Consider the following 21,175-nt stretch of genomic DNA (forward strand, 5'->3'; position numbering starts at 1 on the left):
AATTCAATTTTATTTTATGCAAAACAAATTATGCCATGGGCATGTATAACTTATCTTTAAAATTGAATTTAAAAATTCAATTGAAATAAAAAATGAAGGTTTATGATTTAAGTTCTTATCTCACATAATACGACTAAAAAAGTTTCAATAAGAACCTAATAAAGAATTTTGGATAAATGTTAAAAATATTTCTTCATAAATTTTATCTACCTAATTAAACCATTTATTGAATTTCATTTTAATAAAATCTACTTACATTATTTATTTATTTATCATATATGTTTTTTTTGTTTAAAATGTTAATGATTGAAGTATTAAAAATAAACTTATTAAAATATCTCTAAATCTAATCACAGATTCTCCATATGACCCTACTAATGAAAAATGATATCGTTTTACCGACTTTCTTCTATTTTTTTAGAAATAATCTATTTATAATTTTCATGATAAATATACATAATCAAGTAAATTAAATATAAACATTTTCATTTAAGAAGAGGCCAAATAATAAACTATAGTTAAATGAAATATTAGTTTCATTTATTTTATTTTATTTATTAACTAGATAAAGATATATAGGAAGGGTAAGAATTTTTCATAAAATATTTTGGATATAAAAATTATATTAAAAAAATTCCATTTTAATGAGGTCAAATTAAGAATTTTGATTGTTTGATAAACCATATTTAAACGATTTTTAACAAAGGAGAAAATAATTTTTTTGTCATTAATTGGATTTTTTATGGTATGTGGGGTTTTAAAATTTTTAAAAATATTTGATTATTTCCTAACTACAATGTCATGTTAATTAGTTTTTTAAAAAATCAATTAATTGGATATTCAGTTTGGAAAAATAAAACTCAAATAAGGAAAAAAAAACTATAATTATCTTATGCTTATTCAATGTTCACCAAATATTAATTATAAATGTCTCCACTAGTGTTTGACATTGCTTATCGTTTTTTATTTTTTTTGTCGGCTTATTGGACTAGGCACAAATTAGGTTCAATTGGACCGAGTTCCTAGTACGAGTGAACCTAACCTAAGAGTTATATTTGGAATAAAAACCTAATTAGTAAGATCGGGCTTTATTGACTAATCTCACATGTAGATGTATCGCCTGATAAGGCCCAAGGCTAAAATACTCATACTTATACGTATTAGCATTCGTAGTCTTATGTTTTGGTTATGTGATCTGTGACAATACAAACCTTGTACATGTATGCGCATACGTATATAGTCAACGATGCCGGTGAAAGACGAAGGCAGGCAGGTCATCTCTCGCCGTTGGTAATATTTCTCTTCAATTCCATTTCTCAACTCACCGTTTCTTTCCGTCACGGCCAAATCTCTCTCTTCCTCCGCCCGACTCCCATTGTTGATTTGCTCATACTGAAACCCTAAAACCCCAATCTGAAACGGCGAGGGATGTCTGTCTCTGGTTTCATGGTGAATGGTACTCGCTGCTGCTGAGGGAAATCGATTCTTTCTCGTGCTCTTCTGACGTTGTTTATGGTCATGGGAGCCGCGGGCTCAAAACTCGAGAAAGCGCTCGGTGACCAGTTTCCCGAAGGCGAGAGGTATTTCGGGTTGGAGAATTTTGGTAATACGTGCTATTGCAACAGCGTTCTGCAGGTGTGGTTCCAATCCGTTGGTTTGATTGTCGATTTCCCTGTTCTCGCGTTTTCCTTCTGTTTTGTTGACCGGAATTTTATTGAAGTTCGTATTTCTAGGTTGTTTCGTTGTCGGTGATGGATCTCCTTCATGTAGTTTTTAATCTGTTCGGTTTTTCTTCTTTGTTTATTCTGTTTTCTTAAATGTGATTAGCTGTGTTATGATTTTGTTTTGATCAAGGTCCGCTTGGTGTTCTATTTCATTCTACATCTCGTTTAAACAATTAACTATGGTAGTGAGTTTTGATGTGAAATTGGCTCACATCAGTATACATGAGCTACTGAGCCACAGGAACGTAAAACTACTCTTTTTGATATATCGTTTCTGCTCGTTTTTCTCTTTGTATTTCCTGTTTGTTATGCTTTAGGAGATATTCCGTTGATTTGTTGGTTCGTGACTGCGGCCACCGGTGGTAGTGATTTTTTTAGTGGACAATTCAGCAGCGTTACCTAAGTTGTGGCTAGCTGGTCCTGTGAATTTGGACGAGTTCTGTTAGAGTATTATCAATTTGCAGACTCTTTTTCGGTGTTTATGTGTTATCCTGGGATGCACTGAATACTCTGATGTGACTTTTAAAAGAGATATTGTTACTTCATGACTCTTTTATTTTTTGAATAATCATGACTGCTATTTTTGCATGGTTAAACTGCAACTTGTTCACTTTTCTTTTGGACCTAATGTTTTCTTTGTGAACAAAATTGTCTATTAGAAAGGCATTATCTTTGGCTTATCATTGGAGATGTTGGGATCATCCATTTTTGTAGCACGGACCCAAAGGGCTAGCATGTACTAGCAACAAACTTTAGTTGAATTATATGTTATACTTGCCTTGAGCTATGCCTCTTCTCATGGTCTGCGGGCATTTCATTCACATAGGTCAAAATTTTAGAAGCCTCCGAAAACAGGAGGCTTTTTTCTTTATTTTCAAAATTATGTCTATCTCATTGTTAACTTGACTATATTGTGCTACGACCCTTGAGGTCGTTTGGTACTTTTTAAGTTATGTTTGGCCTATATTCTGATTCTCTTTATATTACAGATTTTTATTTTTTTGTTTTTTCTTATTGGACACCAGGCTCTCTATTTTTGTGTCCCTTTCCGGGAACAGTTACTGGAGTATTATGCAAATAACAAGAATGTTGCAGATGCAGAAGAAAACCTTTTGACATGCTTAGCAGATCTTTTCAGTCAGGTAGAAGACATAATGCTTTTGATTAACTCTATTACCTTTATCTTTAGTTTTTTGAATCCCTCTTAAGTTGGGGGTTCGTCTGTGAAGTTAGGGCTTTTCCTAATGGGGGTTTTGGGTTCAAATCTCAACTGTGGTTACCTTGAATGCAAGTGTGTGTGGATTGGATTGATACCCGGCGTTATTTTAGGAAATCACTTTATGCTAGACAGTCAGAAGAGAATCCATGCCTTGTGGCAGAGTCTTAAAGCTTGTGAACTCGTGTACCACCTTGATTTTTGTATGAGTATGATATCTCATTTGGATGTTGGACAGTCTTTTTTTGTGAGACATCTCAAGAGACATTCAACAGTCTGTAATGTCCAAAAAGTATCAAGAGCAAGGATATTATTTTGCAAGTAGGTACTATAACATGTCATTATTTGTTGGTAGCCTTAGAAGGCATGCTTTATTTTGAGCCTTTTTCTTTTCCTATCTTTTTCAGACATTCTTTGTATATCTAGTATTAATAGCTCATAACTGATGCAATTGAGACTGCTTCCCCTGGATTTTCTGATAATTTCATGCACTTCCTTTTCTCTATTGGTGCACTCTGTTCCATTCGAACCACGGTTCTAAATTCAAAGTAGAAAACTGTTATTGTTTCTTAATTGGTCCCGCTTTCAATCACTGTGCTTGCAATGGTCTACCAATTTGTTGGTTAGGGCAATGATACCAGAAAACCTTGGCTGCACATGTATATTGACATTTAGTCAGGAATTCTTTTATTAATATTGTTGAAATGCTGGATTTAGTTGGGTCTTTCAGATTCAAATCTACAAATTTACTTTTCTATTACTAGAGGATTTAGAAGTTCCATAAAGGGATCTTGAAATTTTTTAAAAGATAATTACTTAAAAACTTGTCATGGTGGGTGAGTCTCTCTCATTTATGCAATCCTTTTAGGATTTCCATGCCTTGAAAAATCCTCAGTTGCTGCTGGCCAAACAGTGACAATGGCAGATGACCCTCTTATGCTCTTGGGTGAGCAATGTATGCTCTGAGATGCCATTGGCACTGAAATTAAAATTTGACTTGCAGCTTGACATATAACTTTTACATGCATAATAGGTGAGGCCATGTAATCTTCTGTATCAGTTATGCTTCACTCTGTTAGACTGTTACACGCTTAAATAAAAGTGTCATTGAGTACCGAATTCTGAGGCATCTGTATACAGCTCTATTTTGATTTGCTGACTCTGTATACTTCTCCCTTTTGCTCCTTTATATTTATGGCTTTAGTAATCTTTCCTTGTTTCAAGAACAGAATACCCCACGTCTGGCCAATATTTAGTTTATGTTTTACTCAGCTCTGTTCCAAAGGAATTGCTGTAGCCAGGGTTGTTTTGTTAGCAAGAGTATCTTAAAATGTCTGAACTAAATGGTCTGAACCCCTGATTTTACCATGTGTGTTTGGATTTCGGCTTTATCTGGTGGACCTCACAGGCCAAAAATCAACTACTACTGAAACTGAATTATTTGGGTGACACATATGAGTTGTCGTTGCCTTTCAAGATTAAAAAAAATGTTTGCTACTTGTGACTCAGACAGGTCAGTCGGTTGTCTGAGATATTTCAAGTTTAAGTTACTAGATTTTATCATCCTATAGGGTTTTATGACTGTTGAGCTTTTTCTTAATGTTGTATAAAGCTTCTCTCAATACTTCGAAAGTTAATGTTTTTGGTAAATGAGCATCTGTTGTCTTTCTGGAAAGTAATGTGCCACACAATCACTAACTCCCTTTCTTCAGCACCTAGCATGGTTACTAATTAAACATTGCAAATAGAGTAGACATTGAAAAGAAATCTATGAGGCTTCAGTTGTTTTTTCATGGGACTATTGGATTTTGAAATCAGTTTTTTATTTTTTTATTTTTTTCCTTTTTAAATGATTAGAAAGATCCATTGTTTTTAAAAAAAATTCTCTTTTTCAAGCATTTTGTTGTCTTTGCCTTTTTTTAAGTTTCATAACAAAATCAAAAGGGACTGTCATTTTAATGAAGACACAAAAGGGTCATGCATTATATGGTGCTGTAGACTTTTGGAGGAAATAGTTGCAGACAAGAAGTTAGCATACTACCTATTTGCTCTACTTGGTTGGTGCAGTTGGTCCTTGCTGGTTCCTCTGCCAGTTACTTATCTTCCCAGTATCAATTATTTGTAAGTATCGAAAATTGTATGTACAGGTTGTGTTGTGGCGAGATGAAGTTTTTATTCATTCTTATTGTTCCATCTCACTTTTTTTTTTTTTTTTGAAAGGATGTATATATTAACAAAAAGAATTAAAAAGAAACAAGGGACAAATCCCTAGCAAGAAGAAATTGAGAGGTTCCATCTTGCTTGTCACCTAACTGCTTAGTCATCAGAGGCAACTTCCTTCACATTTGGTGATTAAACCATTTTGTAGTTGAGATTTTTTTTTCTAATAGCTTGTGGATTGAGCCTTTAGCTCAATGGTACCAGGTGGAAGGGGAAAAGAGGGGAGGGAGGGGGGTGTTGAAGTTGAAGGGTGGGTGGAATGGATTGGTTTCACTGTTCAACTCTAGGGGTTCAAGTCTCACCAGTATTGAGTATTTGGTTGTCTGTGTAAGAAATTAAATAATCATAACAAAAAAAAGATTTCTTGAATTTTTTTACTGATTTTAATATGGTACTAGTGGTCTGGTAGCTCAGATTTCTTTATTTTTTTTATACTCCTGGTGAGACTTGAATTCAAAATCTCTAACTAGAGATGCCCCCATGTGACCATTGAGCCAAAGGTCCAATCCTCAGCTGTATGAGGTCTTAATTAGTAAATAATTGGAAGTAAAGCAACCTTATGGTTCTATGATATATTTAGATGTTTTGTTTTTTGCAAAGTGATGGTATTACAGTGCAGTTGCTTGTGAGATTTTCTGAAAATATTTTCATAATATAGCTTGGGACCACCTTGATTGATGCTTTCCTCATATTGCCTGGTCTACAGTTAAATATCATATTTTTTTGCCTTTGTAAGAGATTCTGCTGGACCTTTGGTGATTTCAGTCTGTTCAACTCAAAGAGTTTTAGCAAAGATTTTCATGTTTTGAGGTGTTTACTGCTTTACTTTTATAAATGGTACAACAAAAAAGTTATGTACGTTTGGTGAAGATTTTTATCTATTTGGAAATTCTTGCATTTCTAGCTATGTGGAAATTCTTGCAGGAATTCTAGCTAAGTTTTCTGCTTGTCAAAATTTTAGTTAGGTGCCAGTCAACCTGGCCAAGATTTAAACTTTTAAATTCGAACTATCTTTTTTTTAAAGATTTTAGTTGAGGAGGCTTTAACATTCTGAAACATCTCAATTCTCTGAACCGAACATTAAGATACTTTGCTTTGTTGAATTATGTGGAAAGTTTCTGGAGTTTTTGCTGCTACCAAGTTAAGAATTGGTTTGTCTGGGATTCTGAATGTTTGGGGGATGATTCCTTTGACCTCTCTTTATCTGTGTGGTACATTTTTGTACAGTTTAGGAAAGTCACAGTCCATTAATTTCATGTCAGTCTCTATACACATTGACACATAATTTATAGCCAACAAATATTTCTTGTCATTGTATGCAGATAAGTTCACAGAAGAAGAAAACTGGTGTCATTGCTCCTAAGCGTTTTGTACAAAGAGTGAAGAAACAAAACGAGCTCTTTCGTAGTTACATGCACCAGGTATATCTATCTATCTGTGATTGACTTGTATTGCACGGAAAGATGGGGTTGTTCTTCTGGGCAACCAGAGCACTAAATTGCTAAACACACATGGTGGTACTTTTGCCTCAAAAGAATGTGGGAGAGATGAACCCATCCTAGGTCATGGCACATAAGGCCAAAAAGCCATAAACACACAAAGAGTACATAAGTTTGTGCACAAGAGTCCAGAAGGTTTATGAGGTTAGGTTGGGTTTGCGCAATATTTTTAGCTAACATTGCTCTCAAGGTTTATTTTTTAGCTCATTTCTGTAAAAGAATGGTAAGATATGGGACCATTAGAGATACCAATAAGCTTATCTAAAAGAGTTGAAAAACTTTTTGGGGAGTTCAACTGCCTTACCATGATATATTTTTGTCAAACATTATAAGTTAGTTGCTTGTGGATGCCTATGTGTCTAACTAGGGGTTTGATTGAGCCTAGCAGACTGTAATTGACTCTGCTATTGCATGATAAAGGACTGTAACCCCAACATCTAATGCTACCTGACATCATGATGGGATGAACCTGGTTATGACTTCATATTTTTCAGACTGTACTGAACATACTGATTTCTGAATGTGAGATTGTTATCTGAGCTGAGCTGTTTATTTGTTAATGGAATGATCCTATATAGGTTGATGTTAGGAAAAATCCTGTGGTTATTAGTTGGGAGTTTCGGCTAGTCATTTCAGGATGGGCCACACTCTGACTTCAGTATAGTGCTAGAGTGGGACATCTGTTCTGTTAAGTCTAGTTCATGCCCTGTTTAGTTTGTATCCTGCTTGCATTATCCATGTCTCATTCCCATTATCTGTTTGTTTAGGCGAGAACTTGAGATGGAGTGTTAGTGAGAATAATTTCATAGATTAATGTTAGGAAAAATCTTGTGGTTATTAAGTTGGGTAAAAGGTCTTCTAACTTTAGCTAGTCATTTTGCAATGGTTATTATACTGTTGCATACATGCAATACTGGTTTTTTAGGTACACACTGGGGTGTGGTTAAGCTGAATGGTCAACCCAAACTTTATATGAAATTTATTCCTGATTGTAAATCCCTGATTTGAAAAGCCCCTGACCTAACACTTATAAGATTGGGGCAAGTATTACTAGAGTTACAGCACTATATTTGACTGCCTGACTGTGGCATTTCTACTGAAGAAAGATCACAGAAACATTACTGGCTGATGCAATGCAGCTATGAGGTTAATTTTACGTAATTAATATTAGAAGCCTCTGGATGTTCATCACCTGATAATTTTTGGTATGATGATCTGTGTTTGTCTTGTCCTAGCTTTGTGATTGATCATGTCATGTCTTGGCCTTAATTTCTGCAGGAGTTTGCCTGTGGTTTTCCTTTTGGTGACCTTTCTGTCACTTTTTCCTTGATGGAAACTCATATCTCATTGTCTTCAAATGGTAGACATCTCTATTCTACTATTGTTTTCTCACAAAGGATAGAAAAATGTACTTTCAGAAAGACAATATTGTTGAACAATAATTATATATAAACAGAGAGAGAAATTCTGTTTGTCAGTCTATAACATAGTAAATGTACATATTCCCTATGTGATTTGGAAAGAAAGAAGCTGCATTTTTTCCTTCTTGAAGCAAAATAGAGTTGCATTGCTGATGTTTTAGAGCCATCCTGAGCTGTTTTTTTTTTTTTTAACTTGCTTCTATCTCTGATGCGGAACGAGGCATGAATTGTAATTGTCATATTGGATATCGGTTAATTGCTGGAATTAGAAAGAGAAAAGAAGAAAATAGAGAGAAAGGAGAAGAATGGGAATGAGAAATAGGAGAATTGAAAAGAATAATTTAGAAGAAGAAGAATAGAGAAGAAAGAAAAATGGGAGAAAGAAGAAGAATGGGGAGGGAGAGAGGGAGAGACCAGAAACATGGAGATTTAAATAATTCATCATCAAAACTCCATTCAACATCCTGTCAAAGCTTATAAATAACTAAATTTATAATTCAAAATAGATAAGATCACTATCTGATTAAAATCGGATAAGATAAAATAAAAATAATTTCAACCATAATTGGTAGGTCCATTGGGGCCCGATGGGCATATTGGTGTCCCCATCAATTCTCTCACTATTGGAGAACTTGACCCCATTGGGGCCGATGGGCATATTTAAATGGGGTCTTGGATTTATTTGAATGTAAACAAAAAATTGCAAATGGGGGGACGTTCAACGCGGTGTTCGGCGGAGTTGACGCAGGGATGAAGTTCAGAATCAACGAAAAATGTGCAAAGGGAGGAAGGTGTTTCGGTGCCGGGGGAAAAGGTGTCAGAACCTTCGGGCGGCGAAAATGGGTTGACGGATAATCTTTCTGCAACATTTTCAGCCTTGAACAGTCGATGTTGGTGTCGACTATGTTGAGGGGTTCAAATGGGTCGCAAGCAGGCTGGCAACAGTCGGTTCCCGATGTCAACTGTATTTCGTGGATTTGGCAACAATGTGGAGGTTGTGACAGGTTGGGTGGCGTTGGCAATGTGAAGGAGGTCGGACAGCCGGTGACGGGAAAACGATAGAGTAAAGCTTGTAGTCTTCTCTATCAGTGACGGTTGATGACATCGATTCTAGCTGGTATCTGAAGTGTCGGATCTGAATTGGAACGGTGAAGGTGGGAAGAATCGACGACGGGAAAGTTGGACGATAGATTAAAGCTTGTAGACTTCTCTATCAGCGACAGTTGATGACATCGATTCTAGCTGGTATTTGAAGTGTCGGATCTGAATTGGAACGACGAAGGCTAGAATCTTCTCTCTGATTTGGGGGGAAGTGCTTCGATGGTAATTGGGGGTTGTGGGAAGAGAGAAGAAAGAAAAAGGCAAAGAGGACTCTGATACCAAATTGATGCGGGACGAGGCACGAATTGTATTTGTCGTATCGGATATCGGTTAATTGCTGGAATTAGAAAGAGAAAGGAAGAAAATAGAGAGAAAGGAGAAGAATTGGGCAATAGAAATTAGAGAATTGAGAAGAATAATTTAGAAGAAGAAGATTAGAGAAGAAAGAATGGGAAGAAGAAGAAGAAAGGGGAGGGAGATTTTAATAATTCATCATTAAAACACCATTCAACATCTTGTTACAGCCTATAAATAAGTAAAATTTAAATTTAAAATTCAAAATAGATAAGATCACTATCTGATCAAATCCAATAAAATCATAAAAGATAAACTAAAGTTAAAATTAAAAATTAAAATTCAAAATAGATAAGATCTCTAAAAAGATAAAATAAATTTTTTTTAACCATAAATGGTGGGTCCACTGGGGCCCAATAGGCATACCGGTGTCCCCATCAATCTCCCTTTTTTACCTTCCCTTTTTCTTGGCAGGATGCTCATGAATTTTTGAACTTCCTACTCAATGAGCTTGTTGATATCCTGGAGAAAGAGAACAACGCTGCAAAAAGTTCCCCAGAGATCTCCTCACCAGAAAAGGTTCCAAATGGGTCTCGTGCTGCAGTGGCTAATGGAACACCAAAGGAGCCACTAGTTACGTGGGTTCACAAAAATTTTCAGGTTTGACTACTGTATTTTCTTAAATTCAAAATGCATCTTACCTACATGATATGACTACACTCTTTCTTTTCTGATAATTTTGTTATCATTTTTTTATAGTAGGATGTTCATGTTGTTTAATTGCAGGGTATACTGACCAATGAAACAAGATGCTTACGCTGTGAAACAGTGACAGCACGGGATGAAACATTTCTAGATTTGAGCCTTGACATCGAACAAAATAGCTCGATCACCAGCTGCCTTAAGAACTTCAGTTCTACTGAGACTTTGAATGCTGAGGATAAATTCTTCTGTGACAAGTGTTGCAGGTTAATTTCTCTCTCTGTCTCTGCAAATATGAGCATAGTTGTCCATGCTTACTGCCATTCATGATTTTCAGTGTTTTTTTTTTCTACTTTGTGTATGGAAAAACAATTTTTCGCCTCGGTTTTCCACTATATTGTTTTCTTGCATCATGCCACCTATGATTTCTAATTAATTGACTGTTGTCATTTTTGTGATGGGTCATATTTCTGCAATGGCAGTTTACAAGAAGCGCAGAAGAGGATGAAGATAAAGAAACCTCCTTACATCTTAGTCATTCATCTGAAGCGTTTCAAATATATAGAGCAGCTTGGTCGTTACAAGAAACTATCGTACCGAGTTGTGTTTCCTTTAGAACTGAAGCTGACCAACACCATGGAAGATGCTGAGTCCGAGTACTCTCTCTTTGCAGTGGTTGTCCATGTAGGCAGTGGACCAAACCATGGTCACTATGTTAGCTTAGTGAAAAGCCATAACCACTGGCTCTTTTTTGACGATGAAAACGTGGAAATGATTGATGAGTCGGCCGTGCAGACATTTTTTGGGTCTGCACAGGAGTACTCTAGTAACACGGATCATGGCTATATCTTGTTCTACGAGAGCCAAGATAACAAGAGTTGAAGGGGGCTGATTGGGTTTCTGTCATGGTGGGTGTTTTTTCCTCACTTTTCCTCATTTTCATTTCTTCTTTTATATGGAGAGCTCTCAGTGATCATGGTCAGTGAGATGAGATGTGGAGATTTTCAGGTGATGTTCATGTACAGGATGGGATGGTGTCGAAGGAAGCACTACCCTAATGTTTTTTTCAACAATAAGAAAGAGTGTAAATGGTGTTGGGAGTTTCAAAGACATTACCTTTGTATTCTTCACTTATTGAATATTTTACAACAGAAATGCAAGTGCTCCCTTCTGGGGAAATCAAGAGCCTATTTTGTTAACTCTCCGAATTGAGCTTCAACCTTCTGTTCTTGTCAGAAGTTATAACTGTTTCTTTTCTGAACTGTGAAAGCAGATTTGCTGGTAGTAAAGACTTGAAGACTTTCTTGTCCTGCCTTACCCATTTTATGTTGTGCTTGAAGGCAAGGCCTGGCGTGTTGGAATGTATCAATAGGTACATGGGTAGCACTTAAATGTGACAATCTTGTATTTGGAAATATAATTTTTGGATCCTATATTTTGGTTTTGCATAATATATGAGTAATAGGGTATAATGCAGTATTGTGAAAACTGACCCTATGAGGTGATGGGTTGTTGTTAAACCTGGTTGACCGAGGTTCATGTTGTATGATTTCATATGGTAACTCATTGAGGGGTCTCTTGGGCTTTTACCTCATTTTAAGATTCTTCCATGAGGGAGAGATCCTCCTTTTTGTTTGGCACCGGTGAAGAAGTCATTGTTAGAGAGGAGGTGATTGTGGGAAAATTGTTCCATTTGATGATGAGCTGGTCTGGTCAGGTCAGTCTGGTTCACAAATTGAATGGAGAGGCAAACTGGACTGATTGACTTACTTTTTTCAGGTCCAAAAAAGAGACAAAAATTACATTGGGTGGTCATCTCTGTTACAAGCAGTGTTATAAAACTCAGACTAAACTGATCGAATGAATCAGTTTCGATGGGAACCGAAACGCTGTCCGGGTAATTTGGTGGTAATATAAGAGGGCAGAGGGAGACTGAAAACCGGCTTAAATTGCCGAACTGTGTAAATCGGCCGGTCTTAATGCAGGAAAAAAAACAAACAAACATGTATGGGATCAGGAGGTTAGGTTTGTTTCGATTTTTTCGTTCCTACCGTCATTCTCCCCCGTTCTCCCTCCACTGGAATCTGAATCTTCCCGGCGACGATCTTCCATAGATTGAACAACGACTCCTTAGCGACTATGGACGTGCAGCATCGAAATCTTCTCTGAATCAGGTAAGTGTTTCTCTGTTCTTTGGTTTCCCTTCTTTTTGTGTTTTTTTTTATTCGATGTCATCGTCCAGTGCAAGGATTTCGGTGACGATTAGAGTGGCTCCGGCGATGAGTGACGACCTATCAGAGAAGCTTTCCTTCAATTTCACATGAGTTCTTCACTTTTTATTCCTGATTTCTTTTTAATCTCACCAGTATTAGAAATTTAGAAGAAAGAAGAGAGTAGAGAGGGGGATTTTGACTCCCTACGTTATAGAGAAAGACTCTGGTTATGTTTCAGATAAATGTTAACATTCTTCTATGCAACTTTGAGGTAGAGAGGAACGCTTCAGCTAGTATCTTTTGTTCTATCTTGAAGTTCTCATGCTCAAGACAGCTCGACCAGAAGTCATTAGGCCACCAGTTCACATTGATATTGTTCCTTTGTTTGATGATATCAGTAGAATTAAGCTGGGATTGCCAACGAGATTTAAGATTTGTGAAAGCCAACCTGTATGCTATGACCACAACGTTTGCTCTGTTGCAATTTCTTTTGAACTTGGCAGAGGAAAAAGATTCTTAGACTAGAATCGAGAAACCTGCAATAATTTATGCATGAGATACTCTTGGATATCTAACTTACTTTGTAGTCTTGTTCCAAATCACCCTAAATTGATTCAAACAGTCTGTTCCATATCCATAGGAATACAAAAATATTCGTGCTTTTATTAATTTGTTCTTGGAATTATATATTCTATTATAGCTTCCCAGTGTTTCTCTATGACAGGAAAGTACAATCTGTTTTTTGTTTTCATTGCTTATATGCCTTTCTTGGTTCCTGGTTCGATATTCTTGTGTCCTAGGCGTAGAGGAACCACACCAATCCATTGGGGTGATCTCGTAGTTCCTATGGGTTCGGTCCATGGATTTCTCTTCTTTTTGCCACATTTAGCCGAAAACCTCACTAGCTTATGCTCTGACCCGGGTAGCATGGGGCACATGGAATCCCGTGTGAATCCGCAAGGACCACCATTTTAAGAAAGAGGGCAATTTTGGAAAATTTTGTGACGGGTTTATGTTTATTTTAAGTAATTTATAATAGTTTTCCTATGGAGCAGCGAAATGAGGGTCCTGACTCACAACATGCTGTCATGTAACATCAAAGGCATCTCTAATGGCATCCCTCTTTGTATTGAAATCGAAAATTTTGTTGAGAAAGAGGCAAAGTTACATCAAAGGCATCTCTAATGGCATCCCTCTTCGTCTTGAAATCGAAAATTTTGTGGAGAAAGAGGCCAAAAGAGGCTGTTGTGGGCTGCCAGATGACACTGAGCCTTCTATGCTCAATTCTGACTATTTCTTGAAAAAAATTCACCATGCATTGTTGGAGTTTCGTGTCAAGGAAGGAGTACTGATTTGTCTGGAGACCAGAAGTTCCCGATCAATAGGGGGGTCCCCAATATGTTGCTTCATGAAGACGAGGTTTGAAATAGAGATAGGATTTATGTTCTCTTTGGTATATCTACTATCTGTTTTGATTTGGTTTGTGTATTAGTTGGTTTTGCTTTTTGAAGAGAAATATTTTTCTTTTACACTTTGCCATTATGGGGAGTTTTGGATTTAGGGGTTTAGGGTTTTAGGAGATTTTAGTGAAGACTAAGCAATGGAGCATAGAACCCAAAGTCGGAAAACCTTAAGGTTTCAAGGTGGTTTTGGTTTGCTTCAGAATCTGAACTGGGGTGTGGGTAAATTGCTATGGAGCTGAAGCTAGGGTTTTGGGTAATTCTCAGTTTTCTCGATGCTAGAACCTTGATTTGATTGGAGAACTGTTATTCTCGTTCTTCTTAGCCTCCATTTAAATGCGTTAAGAGATTCACAGAGAAATAAAAATAAAAATTAACTAACAGATACATCCACTTAAAAATGAATCAATAAACGAAAAAATCGATACTTTATACCATGATAAAAAGGCTTCGTATTACAACTAAACATGTTTCGAGGAAATAACCCATTTTGTAGAATCCGCTATGTCGTCACATCTTGAGCAGCTACTGCAGACTCACCTTTTCTATTGGTATTGAGATGGATTAAAAAGGACTCAATTTGTTCATGTTTAGCAACTACATACGCCAGATTGCTGCTCTGTCTGCGAGGCGTTCACTGTGGGTTTGAGATTGACGTCGACCATATCTTCCTGTTTTGTAGATGAGAGGGTCTCCATCCCGGGCAAGGCAGCAGCTATCTTACGGAAGAGTGGCTGGACATTTCCACAGTAAAAATGTTAAAAAGGCACTGGTAGAGTAGATCAGGAACCAGAGAAAGAGGGAGAATAGAATCAAACATCATTCACCTTGATGTTGAATCCTGCTTTAGCACTGGTCTCGATGAACATAACACCAAAATCACGGGCCTTTGCATCCCCTTCCTCTATTGAAACTTGCCTATATGAAAACCATAACAGGGCCAAAAATATCATTATGATTAGATGGTAAATGAAACATGTAAAAAAAGGAAAAAGGAAAAATCAATCCTTGTCACCTCTTATCCACAAGATCTGTTTTGTTTCCAACCAACACAATAATAACATCACTCCCACGTTCTGTGCGTACTTCCTCAATCCATTTGGAAGTATTCAAAAATGACTGTCGATCTGCACCATGTCAAGCAAAATATTAAAATCAGAATGTTGTAGTCTGGTTGTTCAATACATAAGGTCGTCAAAAGCATCAATCTGTGCACAATTTCAATTCTCATTCATTCATTAATGGTCGCATGAACACTGTTTTAGTATTTTTCAGCATATAGTTGAAAACACTCATAAATGAAACAAAATGATTAAAGAAAACAAAAAAACCACTTACTTGCAACATCAAAGACAATCACTGCAACAGAAGAATCTCTGATATAACTAGGAATGAGACTTCTAAACCTCTCCTGTCCAGCAGTATCCCTGAATTTTTTTGTCACCAACAAGTTTGGTGTTTGAGTTTTCTTAAAAAGTGTCAAAAGAAGCATAAACCTACTAAATCATTTGCATTAGCAAGCATAGAAGAATATGAAAGTTTAACACCTCTCAAGTAATTATGACATCGTAAGAAACACATACAATGGACATTTGAAAAAAAAAAGAATCACATGAAAGGGAAAATGCACCATTAATCACAAATATTTACGCAAGGCAGTAGCATGTAGTCTTGCCACTATGATTATCATCTTCTGTTCAAAAGCATATATAGTAATTTAAGTATAACCATGATAGGTGTTTAAAAAAAAATAAAACTCCAACTGAAGTTCTCTGTCAGTGTGCTTTACATAATCAACAGTTTCCATAAGCATTTAAATTAGAAAAAAACATAGAAAAAGGAACAGGAAATAGATACCCTACCAAAGCTGCAAACGAACCGTTCGATCTTCCAGGTACATTGTCTTTGATAGAAAATCGATGCCAATAGTAGCCTGCTCAAATGATGAACAACATTAATTGTGATCTGAAAGGTATTTTGGCTCATCAATAAGCCCAACAGCCAAAGAGTAGCATTAAAGTTCTGCCCCAAAATGTATTTTCTGTGTGTGTATGTCTTTGATGACAAAAAATGTCAAACGTAACCTAACAGGCATTTCCACCCATTAATATGTCCAACAGCCAAATGGTAGAATCAGGTTCTACCCAAAGAGAAAAATGTGTTTAAGCCACGGTGTTTGGCTGCAATAATCTTGTTCTTAACCTCTGGCCACAGCTCTGCCTATTTCTCTTTGCTTCTTTGTTCTCATCACGTCAAACTTTCCAAGAAAAAGGCACAGGCAGAACTTACCAGTTCTGGATCTTATAAATAGACAAACACATCCAGTTCTTTATGGAGATTTTACACAGGGTAACAAGCAGGGCTTTATTGTTATTCTTTTTATGCAGCCTATATAAGTAGATCACAAAAGTATGAAGAGTGGGTGGAGTTAAATCCATCTCTGTGCTCTTATAACATAATCATGCATTATCCACTTTTCTAGCCAAATGTGTCAGTATTTTTCATTCTAAATATACTGCAACTAACTTCAAACTCATCCACTACAGTGACAAACAAGAAGTCAGATTGTTTATAAAGCTGATCGTTCATAATTCAGTGACATGCAAAACCTTCAACTCCAGCAACTCAGCTCAGAGTTCTGAATATGTTGAATAATCATTAAATATTCATAGACTGATGAAAATCCAATTATGTCTGACACAAACAACATCGGCTTCTAATGTGCACATTCTTCACTAAATCAACATTCTGGGGCATAAAGGTTTGGCAATTCAATGTTAAAAAAGAAATTAGTAATGGCATGTAAAAGCCATATGCTTATTTGCATCAATAGATAAACTAATACATGCATTTACCTTTTGAGTTAACTAGAACTCGTACAACTTCATTCCATTCACTATTACAAGGTTCAATTTTGGTTTCCTTCCAAATATATAGTTATACACAGACAATCTAGGAGATGCAGAACAAATCTGACCAGCATTCATTCATTGGACACGTCAAAAATCAAAACCATATATTAATGATATAGTACCATTAAAAAATGTTGTGCTAGAATCTCGATTAGATCATAATTTTCCAATGAAATCCAATGATTTTCTATCATCGTCTCGTAGAAAACGTAAGTCAAATAAATTAAACTATTATTTGAACGTACGAAGTGATTGACATAGATAAATCAAATGATGATGCAAATCAGGAAAAAACCGATAAATCAAATGAACAGGACATTACGGAAAAGAACGGAGTAGATCAATAGATACTCCTTCTTTTGAAAAATAATCAGTAGAAGATAGCAATACGTTGAGAAGTTACAAAAAAGAATAAAGGGAAACGCGGACTAAAATCCATGCCATGGTCCACGAACTCCTGTTTCAAGCATCCTATGCTGAAGATCTAAAGATAAGAGCAAATTGGAAATAGAGTAAACCATAGAATCTCATGCACAAACCAAAAAACTCTTCCGAATGATCAATCGTAGAAAAAGACTTTGGATCTCCACCAAAGCAATCGAAATGAATAAGGAAAAAAAATGAAAACGGATAATTACCTGATACGATGTGTCGAATTTATCGTACATGAATCGAGTGATGATGCTGGTCTTACCAACGGACTGATCCCCCAAGAAAACAAGCTTATACTTCGCCAAAGGTGAAACAGTCGCCATTGGTGAGAAAAAAAACCGAGATCTGAAATGGACGAGGCTTTCAAAGAGCGAGAGAACAAAAAACCAGGAAAATTATATCAGGAGAATGGGAGAGGCGGCCACTAACTGCCAATTAAGACGCGGAAACGCACTCAATCTTCAAAAGCAGGTGACGGAAAGAGAATGCCCCTCACTTCCATTGAAAATACATCCGTGTCCTCATTCTCAGCGTCTTATATACAGAAGAAATATACGTAAATTTTATTATTTTTAAATAATTCATAAAACAAAATCGTAGATAATTTTTTATTTTACACAAAATGGAGAGAAAATGTATACATTTATATTTATTTATTTAAATAATTTAAATATAATAATGGGTAATTAAGAGTAATAAAAATCTAAAAAGTTTTCTTAAAGATATTTCTCAAAGAAATTTTAAATATATAAAATAATAATAATTAAAAAATATTTTAAATATATCTTAAAAAAATTTCATTGACTATTCAGATCTGATTGAATACGAGCACTTCACCTCCCTTCTCCTTTACTCCCTAACTTTGTAGCTGAATAATCAAATTAACAAATTTGTTAGCTTAATTGCAAAACCCAATTAAGTTAGTTGGGTTTTACCCCTCTCTGGTTTTTAAGTTGTAAGACCTAGCTACATAAACAAGTCTAGTGGAACCCAATTCGATAACAAGATTATTAATATCCTCTAAATTACATGATTAATTTTAAATACTCTTTTTTAAAGACCCTATTACGTTTTGCCTTAGAAGCTAGTTGATGATATCGAGTTGTGTGAATCGTAGGCACCTTATGGAAGGAATAATGAGCTTGTTGATTGTTCATCGATTGAACCGACTAACAAGCATGCTCAATTGAGTTTGGCCTATTATTCTATAGAATGATTGAATCAACTTTTACCACCCTTTTCTTTAGACAGGTATAGGAGTGGGTCTCTTTCATGTATAATTCCTTAAGGGTCTGTTTGGAACCCCATTGAAAAGAAAAGAAAATAAGAATTTGACCATTATTATTCCAAAATAAATAAGAATTTTATCATTATCTCATTTTCAGTAACTACTTTTGGGAATAATAATGGTCAAATTCTTATTTTCTTTCTTTTCTAGGGGTTCCAAACATACCCTAAAAGATACTATATCGTGTAAGTCAATTTCCATAACTGACCCATTCGTTGAGTGGTTTCCCTTGGTGGATGGTGGTCGTCGGTTGTAACTAGTAGCAGTTACAACCTAGTTTAGATAAGGATGCCTGGATGTTGCCATTAACAAGCCTCTTAAATAGAAGGGACGTTCCGATCATCGCCAAAAATTGATCGCCATGACGGGAGGTAAGTTTCTGTTTAAGTTTATGAATTTTGTGATGTTTAGAAGTTCATATGAAGTCTTACATTTTGTATTAGAGCTTTACTCTTCGATCATTTCTTCATTTCCATTGAGAAAATAAAGCAATGCTCTGTGTGTACATTCTTCGGTGTCTGCGCTACGAAGCCGACCGACGTTGTAAGCGCCAACATTAGGAAGGTTTTTGGAAGAACGAAACCAGGTTGGGAGCGCCAGTTTATGCATTCTCTGACAATCCCGATCGAGTCGTATGAGTGCCAGAGCATTGACGGTGTTCTCTGCACACGTTGGCCAAGGGTTCACACATGGGAATCATGCATTGGAGGTCAGTGTGGGTGTTGTGCGTCAGCCGACGTCGCCATCGTAAGCCAGCATTGAGTTGTTGATAGAGGCCGACGAAGGTTCTCGAGCCTCTGTGACGAAAGGGTAGCACTCATCAGCGCGGGGTGTGCCAACGACGCCAACGACGTAGGCCGACGTCTGGCGGGGGGTCGACGGTGGTCACCATTGAACTTCCCTCTACACGCGATTGCTATAGATATGGCCCCAGTGACCATTAGGCCCATTGGCCTTTTTGTGTTTTCATTTGATACACATAATATAAAGTTAAATTTCAATATATCTATTTTATGCACTTTCTCCTTTAATTCATATGAATTACATAATTGTGCATGCACATATAGTTACTGTGCATATTTTGTCAAATTTTTAATTTTGAAAAAGAATTATTTAGGTTTTATGCATATTTTAAATTAACCTAAATATAAGGAATTAATAATTGACATAAATTTTAGTCAATTATTTTTTATGTCATATTTTTGGTATACATTTGAATAATTGAGTAATTGCCCCATCATTATTGATTATGAAAATATCTAGTGACATTAAGTTTAGTCACATAAAGTTAATGACATAAAAAATTGTGATTAATCATGAAGATATAATAATTTAACCCCACAGGGTAAATGTTATATTTACGTGATTAAACAAGATGGGAAAGAAATATTTTAAAAAATAATTAGTTGCCCACAGGCCTAGAATATTCCTTTACAAAAACATTTTCGGGATCCCATTGTAAAGAAACATAAATCACATATGTGTTATAATCTAAGCTCACAGGAAAGATTATAATGATACGTTGATTAATTTGTTTGAATTATTTACATGGGTAAACATTCAAAAAAAAAATTGCTTCATTAATTGTTTAGTAAGCTTGTTGTCTATTTTGCAGTTCTTCAAACTTTGTTTGTCCCAAACTCTGATTCCTCTATTATTCCTATGAATGGAGAGAATTATATTGAATGGAAGGAGAAAATGCTCTTGTTATAGGGGTGCATGGACCTTTAACTTGTACTTCGAGTGGATGAACTTCCAAATCCCATAGAATCCAGTACCCAAATTGAGAAAACATCATTTGAACTTTGGGAGCGATCCAATCGATTAAGTTTGATGTTTATTAAGTCTCATATTCGGAAAAGTATATGTGGATCCATTCAAAGGAATATTTTCAAGCTATTCAAGAACAATTTGAGACTTCCGATAAGGCATTAGCAGACACCCTGATAACTCAAGTGTGTTCTATGAAATTTACTGGCACCAAGGGTGTGCGTGACCACATCATGCAAATGTGGGATATGGCCGCAAGATTGAAATCGAAGGAGATTGAGATGTCCGAGTCATTTTTGGTCCACTTCATCCATAACTCACTTTCATATGAATATGCACCCTTCAAAATATCTTATAATACACATAAGGAAAATGGTCAATTAATAAACTTTTGACCATGTGTGTAAAGAGGAAGGGATGTTCAACCAGGAGAGGATCAAAAGTGTGCATTTGACAACTCGGGGCAAAAAACTTTTTAAGAAAAGGAAGAGGAACCTCTTGATAAAAAATATAAGGGCGATGTCAAATGTTTCTTCTGCAAGAAAAAAGAACATATAAAGAAAACTTGTCCCAAGTTCAAGCATTGACTTGAAAATAAAGGAAATCTTATCCTTAGTGCGTTTTGAATCTAATATGACTCATACTTCTTATAACACTTGGTGGATTGATTATGGTACTACAATCCATGTTGCCAACACCATGCAGGGTTTCTTGAACCAACGAAATCCGACGCCAAGTAAATGCTCCATCTATTCAGGAAACAAGATGGGTTCACATGTGGAGGTGGACAGAACTTACAGATTTGTCTTCAATATTGACTTTGTATTAGACCTTGAAAGGGTATTCTATGTTCCATTTTTTTATACAAACCTTATCTCAATTTCCAGACTTTCACCTTTTGGATTCAGTTTTAATTTCCTTGA

General features: G+C 36.0%; 2 protein-coding genes across 2 annotated transcripts; one reads left to right on the forward strand and one right to left on the reverse strand.

Moving 5' to 3' along the window:
• The first annotated feature begins 1,298 nt into the window (after positions 1-1,298).
• On the forward strand, positions 1,299-11,356 carry LOC137936478 (ubiquitin carboxyl-terminal hydrolase 3). Its single transcript, XM_068781187.1, has 6 exons — positions 1,299-1,635; positions 2,750-2,866; positions 6,483-6,581; positions 9,950-10,135; positions 10,262-10,443; positions 10,660-11,356. Exons 1-6 carry the CDS (start codon positions 1,513-1,515, stop codon positions 11,057-11,059), a joined length of 1,107 nt encoding a protein of 368 aa, XP_068637288.1. The 5' UTR covers positions 1,299-1,512; the 3' UTR covers positions 11,060-11,356.
• Positions 11,357-14,259: 2,903 nt separating this feature from the next.
• LOC137936598 (ras-related protein RABH1e-like) lies at positions 14,260-17,606 on the reverse strand. Its single transcript, XM_068781378.1, has 6 exons — positions 17,401-17,606; positions 15,713-15,783; positions 15,189-15,277; positions 14,866-14,977; positions 14,678-14,768; positions 14,260-14,584 (listed from the first exon to the last, which is right to left on the reverse strand). Exons 1-6 carry the CDS (start codon positions 17,515-17,517, stop codon positions 14,441-14,443), a joined length of 624 nt encoding a protein of 207 aa, XP_068637479.1. The 5' UTR covers positions 17,518-17,606; the 3' UTR covers positions 14,260-14,440.
• Positions 17,607-21,175: the final 3,569 nt, after the last annotated feature.

This window comes from Aristolochia californica, unplaced genomic scaffold (assembly GCF_029961685.1).
Source record: "Aristolochia californica isolate CCGP_79_NKW_82.1479 unplaced genomic scaffold, dmAriCali1.0.hap1 SCAF_7, whole genome shotgun sequence".
In the NCBI taxonomy this organism is placed as follows: domain Eukaryota; kingdom Viridiplantae; phylum Streptophyta; class Magnoliopsida; order Piperales; family Aristolochiaceae; genus Aristolochia; species Aristolochia californica.